This window comes from Dendroctonus ponderosae, unplaced genomic scaffold, assembly GCF_020466585.1.
Source record: "Dendroctonus ponderosae isolate FM_Combo_2020 unplaced genomic scaffold, Dpon_F_20191213v2 Dpon_F_20191213_10, whole genome shotgun sequence".
NCBI classification, from domain to species: domain Eukaryota; kingdom Metazoa; phylum Arthropoda; class Insecta; order Coleoptera; family Curculionidae; genus Dendroctonus; species Dendroctonus ponderosae.
This window is the reverse complement of record NW_026017111.1, coordinates 5,276,697-5,296,502: the sequence shown is the minus strand read 5'-3', so window position 1 is coordinate 5,296,502 and position 19,806 is coordinate 5,276,697. Positions and strand designations below refer to the sequence as shown.

Here is a 19,806-nt window from a genome sequence, read left to right as displayed (position 1 = left end):
TATCTGTTATTTTAGAAAAACTGATGATGGTGAAAAAAATACACCGAAACGTAGTTTAATTGATAAATGAAGACAATAAATGACTGAAACCCAGGAATTAATTTTGATTTGGAATTGAAACACAGTCAGGAAAGTATATACAATTATTTAACAATGTATGATACACACTTCGTTATATAAATGAACAGTTCGGCTTTGGCAATCTTCTGGTTCGGCTTTAGGCAACTTTTCCAATCCCCAATCCATCAATGGAATAAATCGCGTGCGATTTAAGGAGAATAAAGCGATTTTTCAGTTGAAACGCAAAACCCCCAACAGTCAATTATAAAATTCCGAAACAAAGCGATTTTCCGCGGAAAGAAGTGATTAAGTGAAATAAAAATAATAATAATCACCTTTGAATGCAGCCCGGGGCACAATAAGGCATTAATTAATAGGGGAAAACTAATTTTCAGCGTGTTCGCAAATACATTGTACCTTAGGCGCCAGAATCGATATGGAAAGCGGCCATAAATCGAAGGAAAAAACCCGATCTGGTGTCGCCGCAATCTAAAAAAATAATATGTGGCTGGCAGAACTTTTGCCGAGAAAGGTAGATTTATAATCTCGTAACACAAAGGGCCGAATAGTAATGTCCGCAACGTCCAGTCGGGAGTTTTTTTTAGGCAACTAATCAATGTCGCCTGCAGGAATAGCGTATTGGTAAAACTGGTGAAAGCAACCCTTGCACATCTTGACTGGGCATTTTTATTGGGGAAAGGGGACGACGCTTCTTAAGAACGGCGAAAGGGGTGGACAGAACTCGAAGAATTAATTGTACAAAGGTGCATTTGCTTCAATCGCCTTTTAAAATTCCTGCACGAGTCCCTTGCTTCCAAACCCGTACATTGGCATGTCTCCAGCACCAAAATCCGCTATTGTTTGTCTGCTTCAGCTAGTGGCCGTCCAAACAAAGCGAAGTAAACCTTGTGGAAGAAAACACATTATTTTTAAGGTGTTTTCTAAGGGCAACAACAGACGAATTCTTTAGTAGTCAGAAAAAACTTCTTCTTCGATTACCAAGCTTTTGAAAAAAAAACATTTTGCAACCATAGTAGGCTGAAATGTGCACTGCTCCATGCAATGGCAGATTCCTGCGGGATAAAACCACGGCCAACTGGGTAAATTAGCGTTTATTTGTCTGAAAATGCACTCAAATCTACAGAGATGTTCAGTAAACATTATTTGTTAAAAGCCGCTTTGACTCACTTCGCTGGAATCCTTGATGACGGCCTGGACGCGAAACTTTTTGCCTCTAAGACAGCAAACTTCACTCTTTCCAAGCAAGTTGAACCAGCAGATATTCATCTTTATCAGATTGGCGGTAATTAATTGACAAATAACGGCTAGAACTGTCCGAATTCATTGAACAAACCCTGACTTTCTATGTTCTTATAAAGTAGATGTAAATTATTTCGACAACGGTGAGTAATGAAGCTCCTATGAAGAATCCGGCTGCTCCTCCAATAGAAACTAAAACCACCCCAGTTTTAATTTTTTTTTTGGAAAACTTAAAAAACTTACCCACCAAGTCCAGGATATTTTTAACAACAACCCTCTTGAATCTGGATGTGGGCAGCGACTGCATCTCGATAGTGATTCCACTACTTGAGTAGTTGGAGCTGAGAATTTACAATTTTTTAAAAATCTAGTGCATAATTTGATAGTGTATGACACACGTTTTGTTATATTTGAAATATTCGTTCCTATGGCTGATGTCGTTTGTGTCTTTTATTATTATTTCAATTTATACACTTCTCTACTACTGGTTTTACTCACCTTTTCTCCTTTGAAACGATATTGTATTCAGGCTCGGTGCAGGAGGGATAACAGTCACAGCTTAATCCAGGCTTATCGGAACCTTTCGAGTGTAGCCGATTTACAGTTTCTAAAACCGCTCAATATTGCAAACGGTTCAACATATCTTTTGAGTAAAATTTTTTTCTTGCAAAATTCTAACCTCTAAAAGAAATAAGCACAAACGACGAATTGCGGCGCTTGCGGCTTAAATCACTAGGCCTGGGTAACACTGTGTTGAGTTGCGCTTTTGCTTTTTCTGGACGTTTTTTGAGAAAACCTAAAGTTTGTCGAAAAAAACRAGATAACTTTGTTTCGATTTTGTCCCAAATTCAAAGGTAAAATGGGTATTCGAAACAGACGAYAAAGAAGACCAAACTGACTTTTCTTGTAAATCMATTTTTTAACTTTTTYGRRTAAAAGACTCTCCGTTTGCCAGWATTTTACAGTAAAACTATAGAAAAAAATGCGTTGTTCTGTTCAGAGAGAGTTTTGTTAAGAAATATTGACCTAAAAGTGAAGAAACCGGAATTTGAACAAACCAAATTATTCACAGCGACAAAAGTGACGCGTTTTCCGAATAATTGATTCTAAACTCTCACTTGTTCTGTTCGGGGAAATATTTTTGGGAAAAAATCCAGAAGAAATTTTKAGTTTTGTCCAAAATTCGAAGCTGTAAAAGGTTCCAGAAAAAAAGCTRTTCAGTTCCGCGGAAAATACCTTAATATTGTCAGCATTTTTAAGTRAATCTTTAGAAAATTGAGCATTTAGAGAGAAGMGTAACTTTGCTAAAACCGGAAAATTCTGAAATTTTGAAGAAATGTTAAAAATATTATTGACAAATGGCCCTTAAAATAAATTTAAAAASAAGTGAAAAAACTCATCAACATATTCCCAGCAAGCGAACTGAGTTACTGCGCCGGTGCATTGTGTTGGCGCACGAAAKTCCCGCTATGAARATTAATTGAGTTATCCAGGCCTATAAATCACCCTATATCTASAAAACCATTGAAAATATCATTTAACTTATAATGAACTTTTCGAGATCCATCTTCAGCCAAAAGGTTGTAAAAAAGTACCAACGTTAGACCGCTCTTGCGTTTTAGAACACCCCATATCTTCAAAACAGCTGAAAATATCCATTGACATGTAATGACCTTTTCAATAGAGCGTCTTAAGATCTCTCTGCTAATGGAAAACCTTACACAGTTTCCTAACCTCTAAAGAAATAGAGGCAGAATTTTAAACAGTTTGGAGCGGTTGAGGCTTAAAGCCCCTAAAAACATCTCAGAAACCTTAGAAAAACTCCAATTAACTGCTCGCACGTTTTTGATAGTCAATCTTCAGAGCTCTCTTTGGCTAGTGGGATTAGAAATTGTTAACCCTCAAGGAGATAGAAGCTACCACATGGAAACACTCGCATAATCCCTCAACTTACCAAAATTGTTAGTCAAACACTTTAGGCCCTCGATATCGCAGTAGCTGCGCTTATCTGAAACAAAATTGCTGCGCAAAGGGAAAATCAGCGATTCTTGTCCTTACTATAGTAAGGCATCAGATGGTGAGTACAGTTGCAGATTCGAAAGTGATTATCTGCATGGCACTGAACCAGGCAAGTTGAGTAGCTGTATAAGCGATGAACCCGAAGATTATTAGGAAGTTCCCAAGGGAATCGACATTTTCGCTTCCACAAAGGGAGCTCGATTATTCTTGCATCGTTATCGATTTCAACTACCTGCGAAGATTTTTGGAAACGGCTAACAACCAAAATAGGCAAATCATGCTTACATTAAACAATATCTCATAATGCTCGCCAAGCAAAATGTCCTTCATATAGTTCGACTCGGCGTTGATGAAAGGAACCTCTTCAGGCCCATGAATGTACACCTGAAACGTGAAAGTGAAATTGGAAACTTTCATAAAATGCCCTTTTACCCTGACGTCTTCAATCGTCTCAATCGAAAGTTTCCCTGTTCCAGTTTCCCTGTTCATTTGCAGATTTAACAGTTCCTCGTTCGGGTTCCTAAAGAGCGTTTGCGTTATTAAAAATCCTTAAAAGTTTCCAGGCCTCAATTAACACTTGCTTAGTATGAAGAGAGTTGAAGGAGAAGCAAACCCCATACTCGGTTTCCAGAGGCAGAAACTGGTCGCAACAGTTGAACTCTTTCTCGTTCCATTTGCAGCTTGATAAAATCTTCGAACAAGGTTTGCGAAGCTAAATTTTTGAAAAAAACCTTTTGCAATTAAAGAAGCAAAATGCAATTAAATGACTAACTTTTTGAATAATTTGCGAAATATTCACTTTGGAGCAGGAGAAACACTCATACTGGCAAGCGTAGCAACTGCCAGAAAAAAACAGCAAGTCGGTAATAAAAAACTCCAGCATTGCTTTGTTGTCCCGCTGATCAAAAGGCCTGGAAACCATCGAAATAAGTCCAAAAAGTCTTCAGATGTCTTAGTCTTACTGGTCAATCAGCGACATATCGGCGCCAGATATTTGGCAAACTGAGACCGAGGGAAATGAGGTGTTCCACTCCAAATAGGTGGTTTCGGTAAGAAAAGTTATCGAATTTTCCTGGTAGGTGCGAACAAGCGAGATGAACACCAATGCCATTACGCAGCAACAAATTAAGAAAATTCCGGCCCAAAATAATCTGAAATATCATTCGAATAACCAAAATAAGCGAATTTTTTATACCTTGGTACCCAAAATGCACGCCTGTTATATACCTTATAGAAACATGTCTTTCCCCACTTTCTATGTACTTCAGCCCATGCAAATGACTATTCTTCAAGTAAATCCGGGTTTTTTCAAAATATCCTACTGGAGACTTAAATTTTTTGGCTTCCATCCTACTTTTCGATGCTTGCAGCACATAATCTAACTTCTAATGCATGCTGAACTCCGCTAATGGCCATACGGTTTCCCTGAGTAAAGATTTTTGATAACAGCCCTCTAATGGATCCATTAAATGTTCATCAGATTCAATCTTTCCATTAAGCGGCATTTTCAACGGTTTTTGTTTTCGTTTATTCAGACTGCTCCGCGACGTTGTCACATTTTAGTGGTGGCTCTAACGCCAGATTTAACTGACGTTGGACGTCAGCAACGATGGGTTGTCACTTTCGTGTTTCAAAACAAAAACAGCTGAGTTGATCGCTGATTGCTGAGAACTCCCCCAAAAGTGGTAGCTGTTTAAATTCGTCAATGTTAGCTGTTCATCTGTAATGTGACTCAACTTGCCTACATATCTGGAGTCTGAGCCGGTTCTTCAAAACATCTCAAAAGGTGATCTATGTGGGAAGCAGTCGGCTAAAGATGATGCCTTTGTCGGATAATCACGATATTGCCTGTTTTCTGGTAACGAAGCACTCATGGAAAGGAAAGTGAGTTGATTGGGGCTCAATTAGCTAGTATGTCTATAGGTTTGAATGGTTTCGATAGTCTAAATGCGATGTTTTAAGCGAAACATGTAAATGCCATAGTCAGCAATTTTGAAACTTTGAAGCTAGGCGTTGTTTCAAGTCAATGCCCCAAAACTCTGCTTTTCTATGTAGGTATTTTGCCAAAGATATCCACTTTTCGATTCCACAACTAGTGCACCTCAAAAGTGCATTATCTACCTCCAAGTAACGATCTATGAACAAAGGCCTTAGTATCAAGAAGGGATCTATGGTAGGGGTGCCATAGAGAGGACTCAGTTCGTATTTAATAGACTTTGGATCCAAAATAATTGTTATTGAATAATATCTTTGAATATAAAATATTTTATTTTCAAAGGATAATGTGGGCTTTGTTATAACACTGAAGAGAAACCGAGTTATGCATTGACTTCTCTAGTCGTTTTTTAATGGCTCAAAGAAACGATACCATAAATCACTGGCTATCGCAAATTACTTATAGTTCAATGAAACATTTTTGTTTTGGTTGGGTAATTTGATATGCATTTAACCGATTAATGTATTTTGTTTCTGGTCTGAAAAGAGAAATTCCTTTCTTTTAGTTCAATCCGATGTTTCGAGCGTGTTGCGTAACTTTACACTAATTTGGTTTTGATAACCGCCATTAATTAGCTAAAATCCACTTCACAAAGTTGGCAGCAATTATTAATTATACCGACTTTATTAAGCTTATATTTCATTGAACTGTTTGTGACACACTACTGAATTTTTGCACGCATTTTGTAATTACTTGTAGCTACATGATGAGCGTGAGTAAAAAAAATGTTTTAGTGCTGGTTGTGCGGTTTAGTGCTGGAGGGGATTAGTTGGTTYCCAACTTCTACGCCACTGAAAATAATGGCAATTTGAAAGCTTGTGCTGATAGTTCATTGTTTTTTGCGCAGAAAGGGTACCCTTCTTTAAAAGCTCTAATTTCACTCRTTTTCGACTAAAGTGGCATTTTCTAGTAAAAAACTAGAGTWGCTACTTTATCGCTTGGTGAATAATTCAGGTGGTTTGGGTTTTTGCAACTGACTAAACTCCCAAACTATGAAATGATTGACTTTTATTAGAATTGGCTCCTTGAGTTGTTTTTAAGATGCTAAGATGCGGAATGTAAGAATCCGGCAAAAATGCAGGGGATTTAAATAAAAAATTGTAACTCTCCAATCGGAGGACGGAGCTACTTGAAAATTTGGCAAGGCCAAGAGGAAAGTTCTACCTACAGCTAGATGATTTTTCGTTTAAAACCGAGCACGAGCTCAATCGTTGGAAGCTTTTGAACTGGACGTACATTTTAAGAAACCGCATAACTTGTAGTACATTTAAACAAAAATTCATGGCTCCCAAGACAGTTAACGCAGCTTCTTGAAATGTCGACCCAACGAAGAGGAGGTTTTATCCAAAACTAGACAAATTTTCGTTTAAAGTCGAGCACCGGCTGAATCGTTGGAAGCTTCTGAACTTTACCGCTGAAACCGCATAACTTGTAGTGCAGTTACTAAAAAAATCATAACAGCCAACTCAATTGACGCAACTACTTGAAATTTCGGCCCAGCCAAGAGGAAGGTCTCATCTTAAACGCGACCAATTTGACCGTGGTTGATTTTTCAGACGCCTGTTAACTTGCACCCAAAATTTCCGTCTCTTATTTCAGATACAAACGCATATTTTCCATCGGATCGAAGGGAGTGACCACCTACAACCCTTCCACTCTAGAGGTGACCAACAAGTGGCCGTACAATGAGTTCTACTCGATTCAGCCAATCAAGACTGGCGCCAATTCGCCGCACGAGTACCAGATAACAGTGAAAAAGGACAAAAAATTGAACAAAATGATTTTCTCCACGGAACATCGCACTTATGTTATTACCGAAACCATGAAGTTTAAGCATTTATTCATCGAAAAACCCAAAGAAATTTATGTAAGTGTGTTTCGACTGGTTATTTGATGTTATTTAACATGTTCTGTAGCGTTACCAAGCCTATAAGCACCATTGGTCCGATATACGGTTACCAGTTCTATTGGAAGTCACTCCTTACTCTCTTGACCAACTGGATCCGACTACCAATACTATTCTTGCCAGTTACACCTACAAGGACTTTGAGGGGATTTGCACGGTGTGTGATTACCCAGGTGAGGCTAGAGGGCAACGAAGTGAACCAAACTGGCGTTTTCCTATGGATTGCAGGTGGTTTTGTGATAGTCTGTGGCGGATTTGGGCGCCTGCATATGTTCCAAACAGTGGACTTTGAGGAAATTAAAATCAAAATTGCGGAAAACGCTTCCATGTTCTTGGGGATCAACATCAAAGTATTAGGCCAGCCAATCAGTCTGGATGACTTCCAGAGGCAAAGGTTCGGCAAATATAGGTAAGTTTTCTACACGTGGGACTCGATGAGTTTCTAATAGGCTTCCCATAGTGAAGATGAGTTTCTAACGTCCGCATCCGAGTTTTTCGTCCACAAAATCCACAAAGCCAGACATTCCGAGGCCGTCCGACGAATTCTCTGCCTATCCGAGCATTGTCTGCTCGAGCGCGATCCTCAAACCTACAGTATTTGTACGTTGCAACCCTTATGTGATATATTTGCTTTAGTGCGCGATAGTGATAACCCGCAACAGTTTAGTATAGAGTACGTTAATGGACAGATTCGGACTTACACGTCCACCGACAGGTAGGTGGTGCCCAAAACCTGCAGGGTTTTTTAAAAAGTTTGTCCATTAAAGGGACTCGGTGTTGGCGTCCCTATTGGATGGGGTGCGAGCCTCTGGGAACAAGGACGTTTACATTACAATGCGTCCCACCCCCAAGGGCCTTCGGCTGGGACCTTTGAACATCCCCGTTGAGGAAGAGGTGGAGAGTTTGCATTTGAAACTATTCCAGAGCTCGTTGCCGCATTTGACTCTCGCTAATTGTGTGAAGCGCTTCAATGCCAACATTTCATATAGCGGGCTTTTGTACAGCGTTACCCAAGAAGTAAGTTTATCGGGTTTACATGAATGGGGTGGGTTTGTGTAGTTTGTCTTAAATTAAGGCGTTAGACTCTTTGAGAAGAACGATTTTTAAACTGAACTGCAATGAGAGAAGTGAAGCTGTGCTCATGATGCGTCGGTTTATCGCAATTCTTAACTGTTTTGTACCATTGAACGACTCGCTCACGATCACTATTTGATGCAAAACACCCAAAGAAAAATTACGGGCTTTCTCCATACAATGGGCATTTTTTACCGCATTTATATTCCCCAGGGAATATTTTCCGAGAACAAAGAAAAACTGATCGTAGCCGCCCTGCAAACGCTGGTATCACGCGAAGGCGACCAGAAGCTAATTTCAGCCGAAGAACTCGAGTCCCAATTCCATGCGCTCCGTAGACTCGCGGCCAGCAAAATCGGGTTTGCTGCTTTCACCAAACTCCCCGGGTAAGTCGGTAGACGCTGCACTTCTCACTAAAGGAAAAGATCAATTCCATTGCAGATTTCGGGAGTCGATCGGAATCAAAGTGATCACGGCCCTTAAAAGGAACAATCACGGCGTCACGCACGCAGCCATGGATATGATTTGCGCCCTGATGCACCCCATGCATGATGATTACGATTTGAAGCAGGAGCAGCTGAATAAGTCGCTGCTTCTGCAAACTAAACCGTTCTTGGAGAGTCTGCTCAACATGTGGACGACCCATATAGTAAACCGTCTTATTATTGACTCCCCAACCCCCCTTTTCTTTGCCCTTTGCTTGCAGGCCCAAGGCTCTGGAGCTCTGGTCGTTTCTTCGATGCTCGATTTCCTCACCTTCGCCCTATGTGTGCCCTACAGTGAAACCACTGATGGCAAACACTTTGATACGCTACTGGAAATGGTTGCAGATAGAGGCCGAATTCTCTTCAAACTCTTCCAAGTGGGTAGATTTAGTTGCGCCAGCTTCACCCTAGTCTTTTCGGTCTTTGCAGCACCCTTCCATGGCCATTGTCAAGGGAGTGGGACTAGTGATGCGGGCCTTGATCGAAGAAGGGGACTCTGAGGTGGCGGTGAAGATGCAAAATCTCTCCTTAGCTGAAGGGGCCTTGCCCAGGCATCTTCTCTCCTCTTTATACACGCAGGGCTCCGATGGACGAATGCTTACACATCGACAGCTCTCTAGGCATCTTACAGGCCTGTGGGTGACCGGCAATCCAATTGCAATGGGCCTTCTAAAGAGAATCATGGTAACTTTTCAAAATCCCCACTAAATTTTAGATGATTTTGTGTTCTTCAGCCCATTGGACTTATATCGTTCCTCGACTCTCCGGAGCAAGTGCCTAAAGAAGCCAAAGAACAAGAACTACTGAATCATCGCGATAATTTGAAGATCGCTCAAGATCATGCGATGAAGACGCGAAGAAATCCCAATTGGATAACAGTGGAAAGGCAGCTGAAGAATGTGGAGAAGCACGTGGAGTATTACACGAATTTGGCGCTGCAGCATTGGGGCGCTAAGGTTGGCATCAGCTTGAAACGTGAGGAGAAGATAAAGGAGCGGCCGATTGTGCTGAGGAAACGAAGAGAGCGAGTTAAAGCCGAGAGCAACTGGGCGCTGTTCTACTGGAGCTTCAGTCAAGATCATGCTCTTCCCAACTTGATTTGGAACCATAAGGTTCTTTCCTGGGTTAAATAGGAAAACGCTCTAATCAACCAATTCCCATTGCAGACTAGGGAAGAATTGCGATCGGCTTTAGACAGTGAAATTCGCCAGTTTTCCAACGACAAGGACTTGGCAGGAAACGCGCTGGTTTCATGGAATCACCAAGAGTTTGAGCTGAACTATCAATGTTTGGCCGAAGAAGTGAAAATTGGCGATTATTACTTGCGGCTGCTACTGGAAATGGATGACCATAACGACGACTCACCCATAAGAAAATCGTAATGCTCAGTTTTGTTTCTATAGTCCAACCCTCTATCGAATAGGTGTAATGTGATTTTTGGCTTGCTCAAACACCTACACTTTTAGGTATGAATTTTTTAACGACCTCTACCATCGATTCCTGCTGACCAGCAAAGGAGAAATGAAATGCATGTGCCTGCAAGCCATGGCCATCGTCTATGGGCGTTATTTCGAAGACATCGGACCGTTCAGCGATACCAAATACATAGTCGTCATGCTTGAACGAGTAATATTTATATCCGCAGGTTCATTTGAATTTAACCAGCATTTCTTGATGCTTTTCAGTGCATAGACAAGATGGAAAGAGACCGACTAGTTACCTTTATAGGAAAGCTGATGTTGCACAGGAAGAATGTGCGGGAACTGATAGATATGGGCGGCGTGAAGATTCTGGTGGATTTAATGACTTTGGCCCATCTTCACACATCAAGGGCGGTAATTCCCACCCAAACTAATGTTATCGAAGCCGGTCCCGATATGTACATCGAGCAGAAGAAAGAGTGGCATTATAATACGGATGAGGGCGGCAAAGGCCCCATTACTTTAGACGAGGTAATTTTGCGCATGCATTTTTTCAGGCATGTTCAGGGTTATTTGGCGGTTTTAGGTCAAGGAATTGTTCTCCAAAGGGGCAATTACAAGTAAAACCCGCTGCTGGGCCATGGGCTTGGATGGGTGGAGGGCTCTGGCTCAACTTCCCCAGCTCAAGTGGTGTCTTTTAGCCAAAGGAAACCCTGTTCTGAACGAAAGCGACTTAGCCACCCATATTCTCAATGTGCTGATCAGGATGTGCGAGTATTTCCCTAGCAGGGACGCTGACGGGGCGATTGTGCGCCCCATTCCAAAAATCAAACGAATTCTTTCAGAGCAGACGGTGCTGTCGCATGTAGTGCAGCTGCTGCTCACTTTCGACCCGATTTTAGTGGAGAAAGTATCCACGCTACTATGCGAGATAATGACCGATAACCCCGAGATGCCCAAAGTTTATTTAACTGGAGTTTTTTACTTTATTCTGATGTACACGGGCAGTAACGTGCTTCCGATAGCACGCTTTTTGCAGTTGACGCACATGAAACAGGCCTTTAAGACTGACGAGGTGAGCAGTGGAGCAAAATCCAGGTTTTCTGAGGCAATTTTGTTTGAATTTTAGTCAAGAACAACAGCAGCTCAGAAAAGTATTCTGGGGCGTCTTTTGCCTGAAGCTATGATCAACTATCTGGAAAATTACGGCGCTGAGAAATTCGCCCACATATTTCTGGGCGAATTCGATACTCCGGAAGCCATTTGGAACTCGCTGATGCGGTAACTAGGCGCTAAAAGTGCGGCTTTTTGGATCTCAGCTAGGCTTTTTACATGTTTTCAGGCGGATGTTGATTGAGCGAATAGCTGCACATATCGCCGACTTTACGCCAAGGTTGCGCACCCATACCATGGCCCGTTACTTGTATATAGCCATACCCAGCATTCGGTACCCGCAATTGGAGCGCGAGCTCTTTTGCAACATTTTCTACCTGCGACATCTGTGCGATAATGTGAAGTTCCCCGACTGGCCCATTCCAGACCCAGTAAGTGCAGGAAGTTGCTCCCAGCAGAGGTCTTTCTAATCGGGTTTTCCAGGTGGCATTGCTTAAGGACGTGCTGGACACCTGGAAGTGCGAGGTGGAGAAAAAGCCGCCCCAAATGACTGTGGAAGAGGCATATGGAAATTTGGGCCTGCAAGGCACCTCGCATGATGAAGCAGTGATTCGCAAGGCTTACTACAAGTTAGCGCAGCAGTTTCACCCGGACAAAAATCCCGAAGGAAGAGTAAGATTTCCTTATTTGTTTGTTCTGTTGTATTTGTTGAAGTCTTTCCACGGTGCAATTTTCCAGGAGCGATTTGAGCAGGTTAATCAGGCCTACGAGTTTCTCTGCAGCAGAACCAGCTGGAATGCCGATGGGCCGAATCCTAATAACATCGTCCTGCTGTTGAAGACGCAAAGCATTCTCTTCCACCGTCACTCTGAAGGTATGGAGCCCCACCCCTCTCTAACACGCCGTTTAATGAATGCGTTTCAGTGCTGAAGCCCTACAAATACTCTGGATATCCGCAGCTGATCACCACAATTAAAATCGAGACCAATGACGATCAATTATTCTCCAAGACTGAGCCTCTATTGGCTTCCGCTGCCGAACTGGCTTATCACACTGTGAACTGTTCAGCTCTTAATGCCGAGGAGCTTCGCAGGCAGAACGGGCTGGAAGTAATTAATGCCCAAAGTGTCTCTAGTGGGATATCGGGGTTATTTTGCATTTGAATGCAGGTTTTGCTGGAATCTTTCTCCCGGTGTGTGGACGTGTTGAGCAGATCCTCCAAACCGGACGATGTGGCCGTTCAGGTTTGCATCCATATAACGAGGTGCTTCAGTGTGGCCGCCCAATTCCAAGCCTGCAGGGAGCGAATCGTTAATTTGCCACAACTTGTTAAGGATTTATGTCGCATTCTGCATTTCAAGGTACGATTATGCAACAGCCATGGAATTTTTATTTAAAATGGTTGAATATTTTCAAACCATAACAAGTGAATTGCAAATGCAATTCAAATTGCATTGCAAATGGGAAAACATTTTGTATTATTTTCTTATTTGCCTTTGTTGTATTATTGTTGCTTATGTACAACCTTCTACTTGGAAACCGATATTTGCCAATTTCGCAAACCATTAGTCTTCATCCTGGCTTTTTCTCCGTCAGAACCTAAATATGATGAAATTTTTAAATTGCTGCTTGCCTTTGTTCCAAAGAAGCGAATTTGTTAAGAAGAAAAAGCAGCTGGATGCATTCGTTCATTTTCAGACTGAAGTTTACTAGGCGGGCACAATTTCCGCACGATTTTTATAAAACGCTCAGCATCTTTAAAGTAAAGTGTTCGCTAAACATGGCAAACATTTCAAATTTGTACTGGCCTTAGTTAGGAAGATTCGGATTTTTAAATTAGAGAGGGCAGTTGGGTCAAACATCCATTTTCAAACTGATAAATTGCGGCCTATCGCGTCCGCTCCTGTAGTTGAAGCCGAGCTGGACAATCTCTTCTACTGTAAAACAAGAGCAGTTTTGTATTTATCCCAAATATTTTAATTTGACCTTTACAAATGCCTGATTTTGAGGGTGTTATTAAATTTGAATTTTATTTTAGCATCTTACGAAGCTTTGCAGCATAACCACAGAATGCATCAGCGCGTTGGCAGTCGATCCCATTCTGCAATTGGAGCTACTGAAGAGCGGCGCTCTGTGGCATTTGATGCTGTTTATATTCAAGTACGATTTCACCCTAGAAGAGGGGGGAATAGAGCGGAATGAAGAGACCAACGAGCAGGCGGTGAGCAACCGATTAGCTCGGGAGTCGCTCAAAGCGTGCGCTACCATGGCTGGACTGTATTCAGTCAGCAATACTTTGATTTTGGATATTTTGAAGCATCTGCTCACGCCCTTTATTATTGGGCACTTGGTCAATGAGCGCCCGGAGGAAACTAACGAGGTGATTCTTACTAAAGATTAACAGTTTTTCACTAGTGAAGTGGGGAAACTTGCAGATTTTGAAAATTCTGAACTCGAACAGTGAAACTCCTTATTTGATCTGGAATAATGGCACTAGAACGGAACTGGTGGATTTTCTGGCCGGGCAAATCGAAAGCAGGGAACATGTGGACTTTAATGCGGCCACTTCTTTCAAGTTTTCCGCCCATTCGGAGGAGCTGGTGATTGGCGGAGTGTTTGTGAAGATCTACAATGAACAACCCACGTTTCCTATACAGGTGAGGTTTGGGCTTTGAGTGCGAAACATTAATGTCAATCAATCACTGTTTAGAATCCGAAGAGCTTAGTGGTGGATCTTCTGGCCTTTCTTCACGATCAGCTAGAGTTCTTAAGAAACCTGGCCAACGTTGCTTATTCGGTAACCAAAGACAACAAGCTCATGCACTCAACGATGGCCCTAAAAGCTCTGTCGACAGTGATTCGGAATAATCCCGGCGTCGAATTACAATGCATCGGCCATTTCAAGTTGCTGTTCACTCTGCTGGTGGTAAATCATGTTCCTGTTCAAGTAGAATCGCTCAATGTGATCGCAGTAGTGACGCGAAACAACGAGTGTATCAGTGATATCGCTTCATGCGAACTGCTCAGTTATCTGTTGTTAAGTTTGTACACTTTGCGGGAGCAGCATCAGCCAATCCTGGACGTGTTTTCCGCCTTGGTGACCAACACGAAGCTCGTCAAAGAAGCGCTAAATAAAGGCGCTGTTTTGTATTTGCTGAACCTCTTTTGCAACTCTACAGTTTCTGCAGTTCGGCAAAATGCGGCTGAACTGTTGGCCCGAATGATTCTCGACAAGTTGGTGGGCCCGAAAATCCGGATTGCCACCGAAGTGTTTCTGCCGCCGATTTTCCTGGATGCGATGCGCGACAGTCCAGAAACTTCAATGCATATGCTGGAGTCGTGCCATGAGCACCCAGAGCTTATTTGGAATGAAGACGCCAAGAATCGGGTGTGTTCAATAGTCGCCAGACTTACCGATGAGTGAGTGCAGCAACTAAAAAAAATTGGTTCATATTAAGTCGAGCTCTTTTTCAGGCACTACAAGGAACAGTGTTCGAATCCGGCAATTCAATGGAAGAAACCGGATAGTAATGGAATTTCCAGCTTAACTGCCCCGAACGAAGTGATCATTGGCGGCGTTTATCTTCGGCTGTTCGTCGAAAATCCCGCATGGACTTTGCGGAAGCCCAAAGAGTTCCTCTCGGAACTTCTGGAGACTTGTCTGGACAACATGTCGAAGGATGCTCCTAATGTAATTCAATCAACTTTTGATAAACCGTGGGTTCTTGCTAAAGAGTTTTAGGAGAATACTGGGGTTTTGAATCAACTAGCGGAGGCAAAAAACAGCGATTTTTCAAATAGTTAATAGAAAACTCCACCATTCTCTCAATACGTTAATTCAATGGTTGTAACATCTTTGATGCAGGGCGATTGAAATTAGAATCACTACTTTTTGGGGCGTTTAGAGAACTTACTTTTGAACTGTTAGAAGCTGAGTTAATGGGGCCGGTTCCAGAGCGAATATCCTCGAAAAACCGGCCTAATAAAAATATATTTTAGGAGGAACTTCTCGAACTGGCAACAAACGCTCTATGCGCCCTTCTGCAGGCTCAGCCAGCCCTATTGGATTTAATCCCGGCATTTGGCCACATTCCCCGGATTTGCCGTCAAATGGGCCAATCCAACGCTAGATTGGTGGCGGTACCCAAATCGGCCATCCTCATTCTCAAGTCTTTATCAATGAACAATGTACGTAAATTTTTCCAGTTTTAAAGTTTCGCCAGTTTTGTGACTATCGAGTTGTAGCTTTGTGTGGGAGCAATTGCCGAAACCCAGTGTATGCAGCCGCTGAAAAAAGCGATGCAAGCGCGAAAAGACATGACGGCCGTCGCATGCGAAGCGCTAAGTCGCCTATTTTCGAACAGTCAGGACCAGTTGGTGAAACAAGCCTTAGAAGTGGATTTTATTCAGTTTTTGCTGAATCTTCTAGAAGACCGGTTGGATTTGATCGATAATCCTGCCATGACCAAAGCGCAGATCGTTAAGGCGTTGAAATCGATGACTAAAAGTCTGCTGTACGGCGACAGAGTGAATGCTATATTGGAAAAAAGCGGCATTTGGGCCGAATACAAGGACCAAAAGCACGATCTGTTTATCACCAGCACGAACGTCTCTGGGTATTTAACTGGTGGGTTTTTCTGGGTTATCTGAAACGGGGTTGTTTATCCTGTTTTTGCTTGTAGGTATCCCAGCTCCAGCCGGTTATTTGACTCAGGGATCGGGCAATTCTCTGCAGGTCGTACCACCGCCTGTGCATCGGGAGGACTCGCACTTGAAGCACGACGGTTTTTAGTCGATTAGATCAATCGCTGGGTTTTCAACGAAGGAAGCAATAAATTTGCCCGAGAACTTTGAACTTTTTCATTGTAAATACAGTATTTGGTCCTGGTGTAGTCTGGCACTGCACAATTATATCAATTTACTAGACGATGATTCTTCGTAATTTTTTTGCAATTTATTAATCACTTTCTGGTGCATAAGTTGTATAGTTATGAGTAAATAAGGAATATTTATAACATAACGTAAAATAATATATTTTTCTTAATGCAAACTGTGTTTCAATGGCAGATTTGACCCGATAAAACAGGGCAAATCAATCATCCAGCAACGTAGTTCGGTTAAACAAACATTTATTTGGAAAAATAACATACTTATAATAAATACAATCGTTGAAATATGAAAATTCACTTTCCTTTGTTTGGGTTAGTTGGGACAGTAATCATCACATGCGTATTCTATCGTTTTTTTCGGAAAAACGCCCCTAAAAAGCTGCATTTCCTGTCGCTTTAAGCATATTTTCACTACAAGTTGGCCCTTTAGTTCAGTGTTTAAATATAAAAGAAAACTGTGAAATAATTAAATAATCTCATAGTCTTGAGCAATGGATCTTAGAACATCCATGAATATTTGGTTACTTATCTGGCTCATATTGTTTATGAACTATCTACATGCTACGAGTTATCTAGGATTTGTGGAAAATCATACACTTGCGGGATTTGGATTTGTTTTACGCGAATTTTGCAATTTTTCTAGTCAAACTGGTGGGTCAAAAACGTATTGGGCATGGAACATTACCTAAACTGTTTAAGGATTTTCGAAGCAAATGTTTCTTAATCATGCTCTTTCAAGACTGTTTATTGGCACTGAAAGTTCCAAAACTGCCATCATCATCAGGAATTTTTATAAATACTTTCCATCTTGAAACGCTTGAGGTCACGCTTTACGCTTCCGTTTAACTTTTTTGCTAGAACCTCATCGACTTGTGTGTTATGTGAGTTAATTGAGTAGCAAATAGAAGATTTGCCAAAAATGGACGATTTTTCTATTGCTTTTCGTTGCATGTTTTAATACGTGTATTACAAACTGGTTTTTCGTAAACGTTTAATTATGAAATAGTTACACGACAATCGAGTTCAGTTGGTTTAGACAGAAAATCATTCTCCAGGTACGGAAAAAACGAACACTTTTTAAAGTGAGCACTTTAAAACCTCATAAAACATTTAAATCCACTCAAATTCGCTTCCTGAAACTGACCCCAATAGAATAGCGTGTTGAAATTTTATGCGAGCAAAAGAAAAATTAATTGCTTCCAAACAAAGAAATCATTTTTCAGTTCCGATGCAAATAAAAAATTTCCAACGCTTCAATTTTAATCCCATTAACCCACATGTTACACAGTTGGATAGAGGATTAATGGGCCTTTAAAAGCAATAACTAATTGGAATTATATCGATCACTGATGATAAAAAAAAATGAGACAAAGTTGGAAATTTCAATGCGTTGCTCAGTGTTCACCATGCATTCGAATCCAAATATTGTTCCATTTGCAATCGATTTTCGCCTAACTGGTTTGAGCTAATTAAGACCCTGGCGATGAAGAACGGAAATGTCCAGCCAAAGTTCAATTTTCATCTAAGTTTCGATAAAATCAGCACTGTTAAAGCGGTGAAAATATCCAGTTCTGAGCTGATCGTTGCACTGCTGTTTCGGTTTCCATGATACATTGCCGCAGGATGTTCGCCTAAAATTAAAAACTTATTATTTGTTGGCTAAGAATCAGCAATTATCTAACTAAAACTGATTTCCCAACAACTGAATGGCAATAAATCTTCATCTGCAGGACGTTTCGATAAGTTAAAGGCGCCAGCTAGTTTACTCGAAATCGGGAAACATTTATTAAATCGATTTAAATTTACGCGCAAAGTAGCTTTTTGCATAAATCACTGATCGTTTGCCGCAGGAAATTAATGTGTTTACCTGTAATTACATAGAGATTTGTATCTGCTGGTTGGGCGATTGTTGGTACGCAGGAATATTTGCCAGAATCCGACCAGTTCACTCGGTTTATATGCAATTGGGATGTTAAACTATCCTTCCAAGCGTTCTGAAATTTGCAAAAAACTGTGTAGACAAACATTAAAAGGAGCGATCCCTCAATTCGCGTAATTAATTAGAAACAGTTGATTAAATAATTAAAGAAAAGGTTCATGCACTTTAATTAATTAGGAAAACCTGGRATTTTTAAGTTCCAAATTTTGAATTTTAAGTAATTACAAGACAAATCATGGAGGAGGAGGAGGAAAAGTGCCAAAATCATTAGGGGTTAACTCGTAAATAAATTAACAATGTTTGACTAAGAATTKAATTTATTAACATTTATTTTGGATCAAATTTCCYTTRGTGACATCCAGAGAAAATAAAAAAAAGATCCTCAAACGCRAAAACGCTCAGGAATTTTTGTTATTCCATTTTCTGTCAGGCCATGGCCAGAATTTAGAATAAAGCAATTCAGTTTTAGGAAAGTGAGTGGTTTTCGGCTCAGGTTTCTAATGAATAATGTAAGGATTTCTCTTATTAGCTGAACGAAAGCCTTTTCTTTAAATTAAAAGAGGCCCAAAATGAATGCCAAAAAACCTTGGGGTTTTTTGTGTATTTCCGTTAACGAAAAGCAGCAAAGCGATAATCCCGATAAATTGAGCTGTCTCAGATAATGTTCGGTAACAGATTTCTCTTTGTTGAAAATTGATGCGAACATGGGATTTCCCGACAACATAAAGTTGTTTTGATTATTTTTGGAAGCTCAAGGGTTTTATAATTAAATTAAAAAAAAACAAGCAGGTTAATTGAGTAAATAGCTAGCTCAAAATAGCCAAAATTGCTCATTTGTCTTGACTAAGCATAAATTTAACAAACTTTCAAACATGCGTCGTTCAAAGCAAATTTATGCAACTCGCCCTAGTTCGTCATGCTTTTATTGCTCAAAAAACTCATTCGCTCCGCTAATTGCTCACTCTGTCTCATGTTTATTAACTCACCTTAAAATAACGTTTTCACTTGCAGCTCTATTTAAATTATGTACATAGATAATTATATTTAGAGCCCACTCAGAGCCTTTGCAAATTATGAACAAAGCGCCTTAAGCGCAAAACTTACCGAGATTTGGGGTGACTTAAAGTGTTTTTTTTATTTGTTAACCAACCCATGATTTCGTAGTGTTTTACTGCAGCTTCCCAATCAACTCAAGGAAAAAAAGAGTGATTGGGAAGAACGTTGGTCCACATTTACTAAATTTAAGTAGAACGAAATTTACTTGAAAATTGTAAAAAATATTCAATTTTTTGCAGGAAAATATGTTTCGCTTGCTTTCCATAAAATTGTAAGTTAACATACAGTGTGTTTTAATATTGAGGTTAAATAACTACTGCAGGAGCCATTAAATGGAAATGAATGTGGTGTGTGTCATACACTCAAGGATTATGACAAAAATTCATATATTATTATCGGGAAAATAAACGTTTTCCTTCGAAAAACGTTTAGAGAACTTCCCAATCAACTTAAGATAAAAATAACGATTTGAAAAATGTGTGGCCCAATTAGATTTTAGGGTTTCGTTAGTTTTTATAGGCCATCTGCTGGACGGCCGAATACTGAAACCTAATTTTGGGAATTTTTTTAAATCTCTATTTTTCCTAA

The 19,806-nt window shown here is 40.7% G+C and overlaps 2 protein-coding genes across 3 annotated transcripts; one reads left to right on the top strand and one right to left on the bottom strand.

Moving 5' to 3' along the window:
* Positions 1-1,385: 1,385 nt before the first annotated feature.
* LOC109533713 (sodium channel protein Nach) lies at positions 1,386-4,450 on the bottom strand. The gene is made up of 10 exons (XM_019899105.2): positions 4,317-4,450; positions 4,112-4,250; positions 3,921-4,051; positions 3,772-3,859; positions 3,625-3,723; positions 3,379-3,571; positions 3,275-3,328; positions 1,819-1,927; positions 1,564-1,661; positions 1,386-1,512 (listed from the first exon to the last, which is right to left on the bottom strand). The coding sequence occupies exons 1-10, from the start codon at positions 4,448-4,450 to the stop codon at positions 1,424-1,426; spliced, it is 1,134 nt and encodes a 377-aa protein (XP_019754664.2). The 3' UTR covers positions 1,386-1,423.
* Positions 4,451-4,973: 523 nt separating this feature from the next.
* Positions 4,974-16,384, top strand: LOC109533717 (dnaJ homolog subfamily C member 13). Of its 2 annotated transcripts, none has more exons than XM_019899109.2 (28): positions 4,974-5,125; positions 6,935-7,202; positions 7,252-7,414; positions 7,470-7,650; positions 7,702-7,956; positions 8,009-8,258; positions 8,529-8,701; positions 8,757-8,964; positions 9,022-9,177; positions 9,230-9,484; positions 9,535-9,912; positions 9,967-10,178; positions 10,267-10,426; positions 10,486-10,752; positions 10,808-11,296; positions 11,351-11,502; positions 11,564-11,765; positions 11,818-12,006; positions 12,073-12,208; positions 12,259-12,443; positions 12,504-12,695; positions 13,373-13,714; positions 13,770-13,991; positions 14,045-14,754; positions 14,809-15,025; positions 15,334-15,522; positions 15,580-15,961; positions 16,017-16,384. In XM_019899109.2, exons 2-28 carry the CDS (start codon positions 7,113-7,115, stop codon positions 16,124-16,126), a joined length of 6,465 nt encoding a protein of 2,154 aa, XP_019754668.2. In that variant the 5' UTR covers positions 4,974-5,125; positions 6,935-7,112; the 3' UTR covers positions 16,127-16,384. The 2 variants fall into 2 exon arrangements, with proteins under 2 accessions (XP_019754668.2, XP_019754667.2); XM_019899108.2 differs by having other exon boundaries at positions 4,974-5,223.
* The last annotated feature ends 3,422 nt before the right edge of the window (positions 16,385-19,806 follow it).

Bases quoted from the DNA above. Each gene is read 5' to 3' on its own strand.
- LOC109533713 (XM_019899105.2), bottom strand. From the start codon at position 4,450: ATGGCATTGGTGTTCATCTCGCTTGTTCGCACCTACCAGGAAAATTCG. The intron at 3,329-3,378 runs GTAAGGACAAGA...ATTTTGTTTCAG, and splicing joins CCATCTGATGCCTTACTATA to ATAAGCGCAGCTACTGCGAT. The intron at 1,513-1,563 runs GTAAGTTTTTTA...GGGTGGTTTTAG, and splicing joins AAATATCCTGGACTTGGTGG to TTTCTATTGGAGGAGCAGCC.
- LOC109533717 (XM_019899108.2), top strand. From the start codon at position 5,156: ATGATGCCTTTGTCGGATAATCACGATATTGCCTGTTTTCTGGTAACG. The intron at 9,178-9,229 runs GTGGGTAGATTT...CGGTCTTTGCAG, and splicing joins TTCTCTTCAAACTCTTCCAA to CACCCTTCCATGGCCATTGT. The intron at 10,179-10,266 runs GTAATGCTCAGT...CTACACTTTTAG, and splicing joins GACTCACCCATAAGAAAATC to GTATGAATTTTTTAACGACC.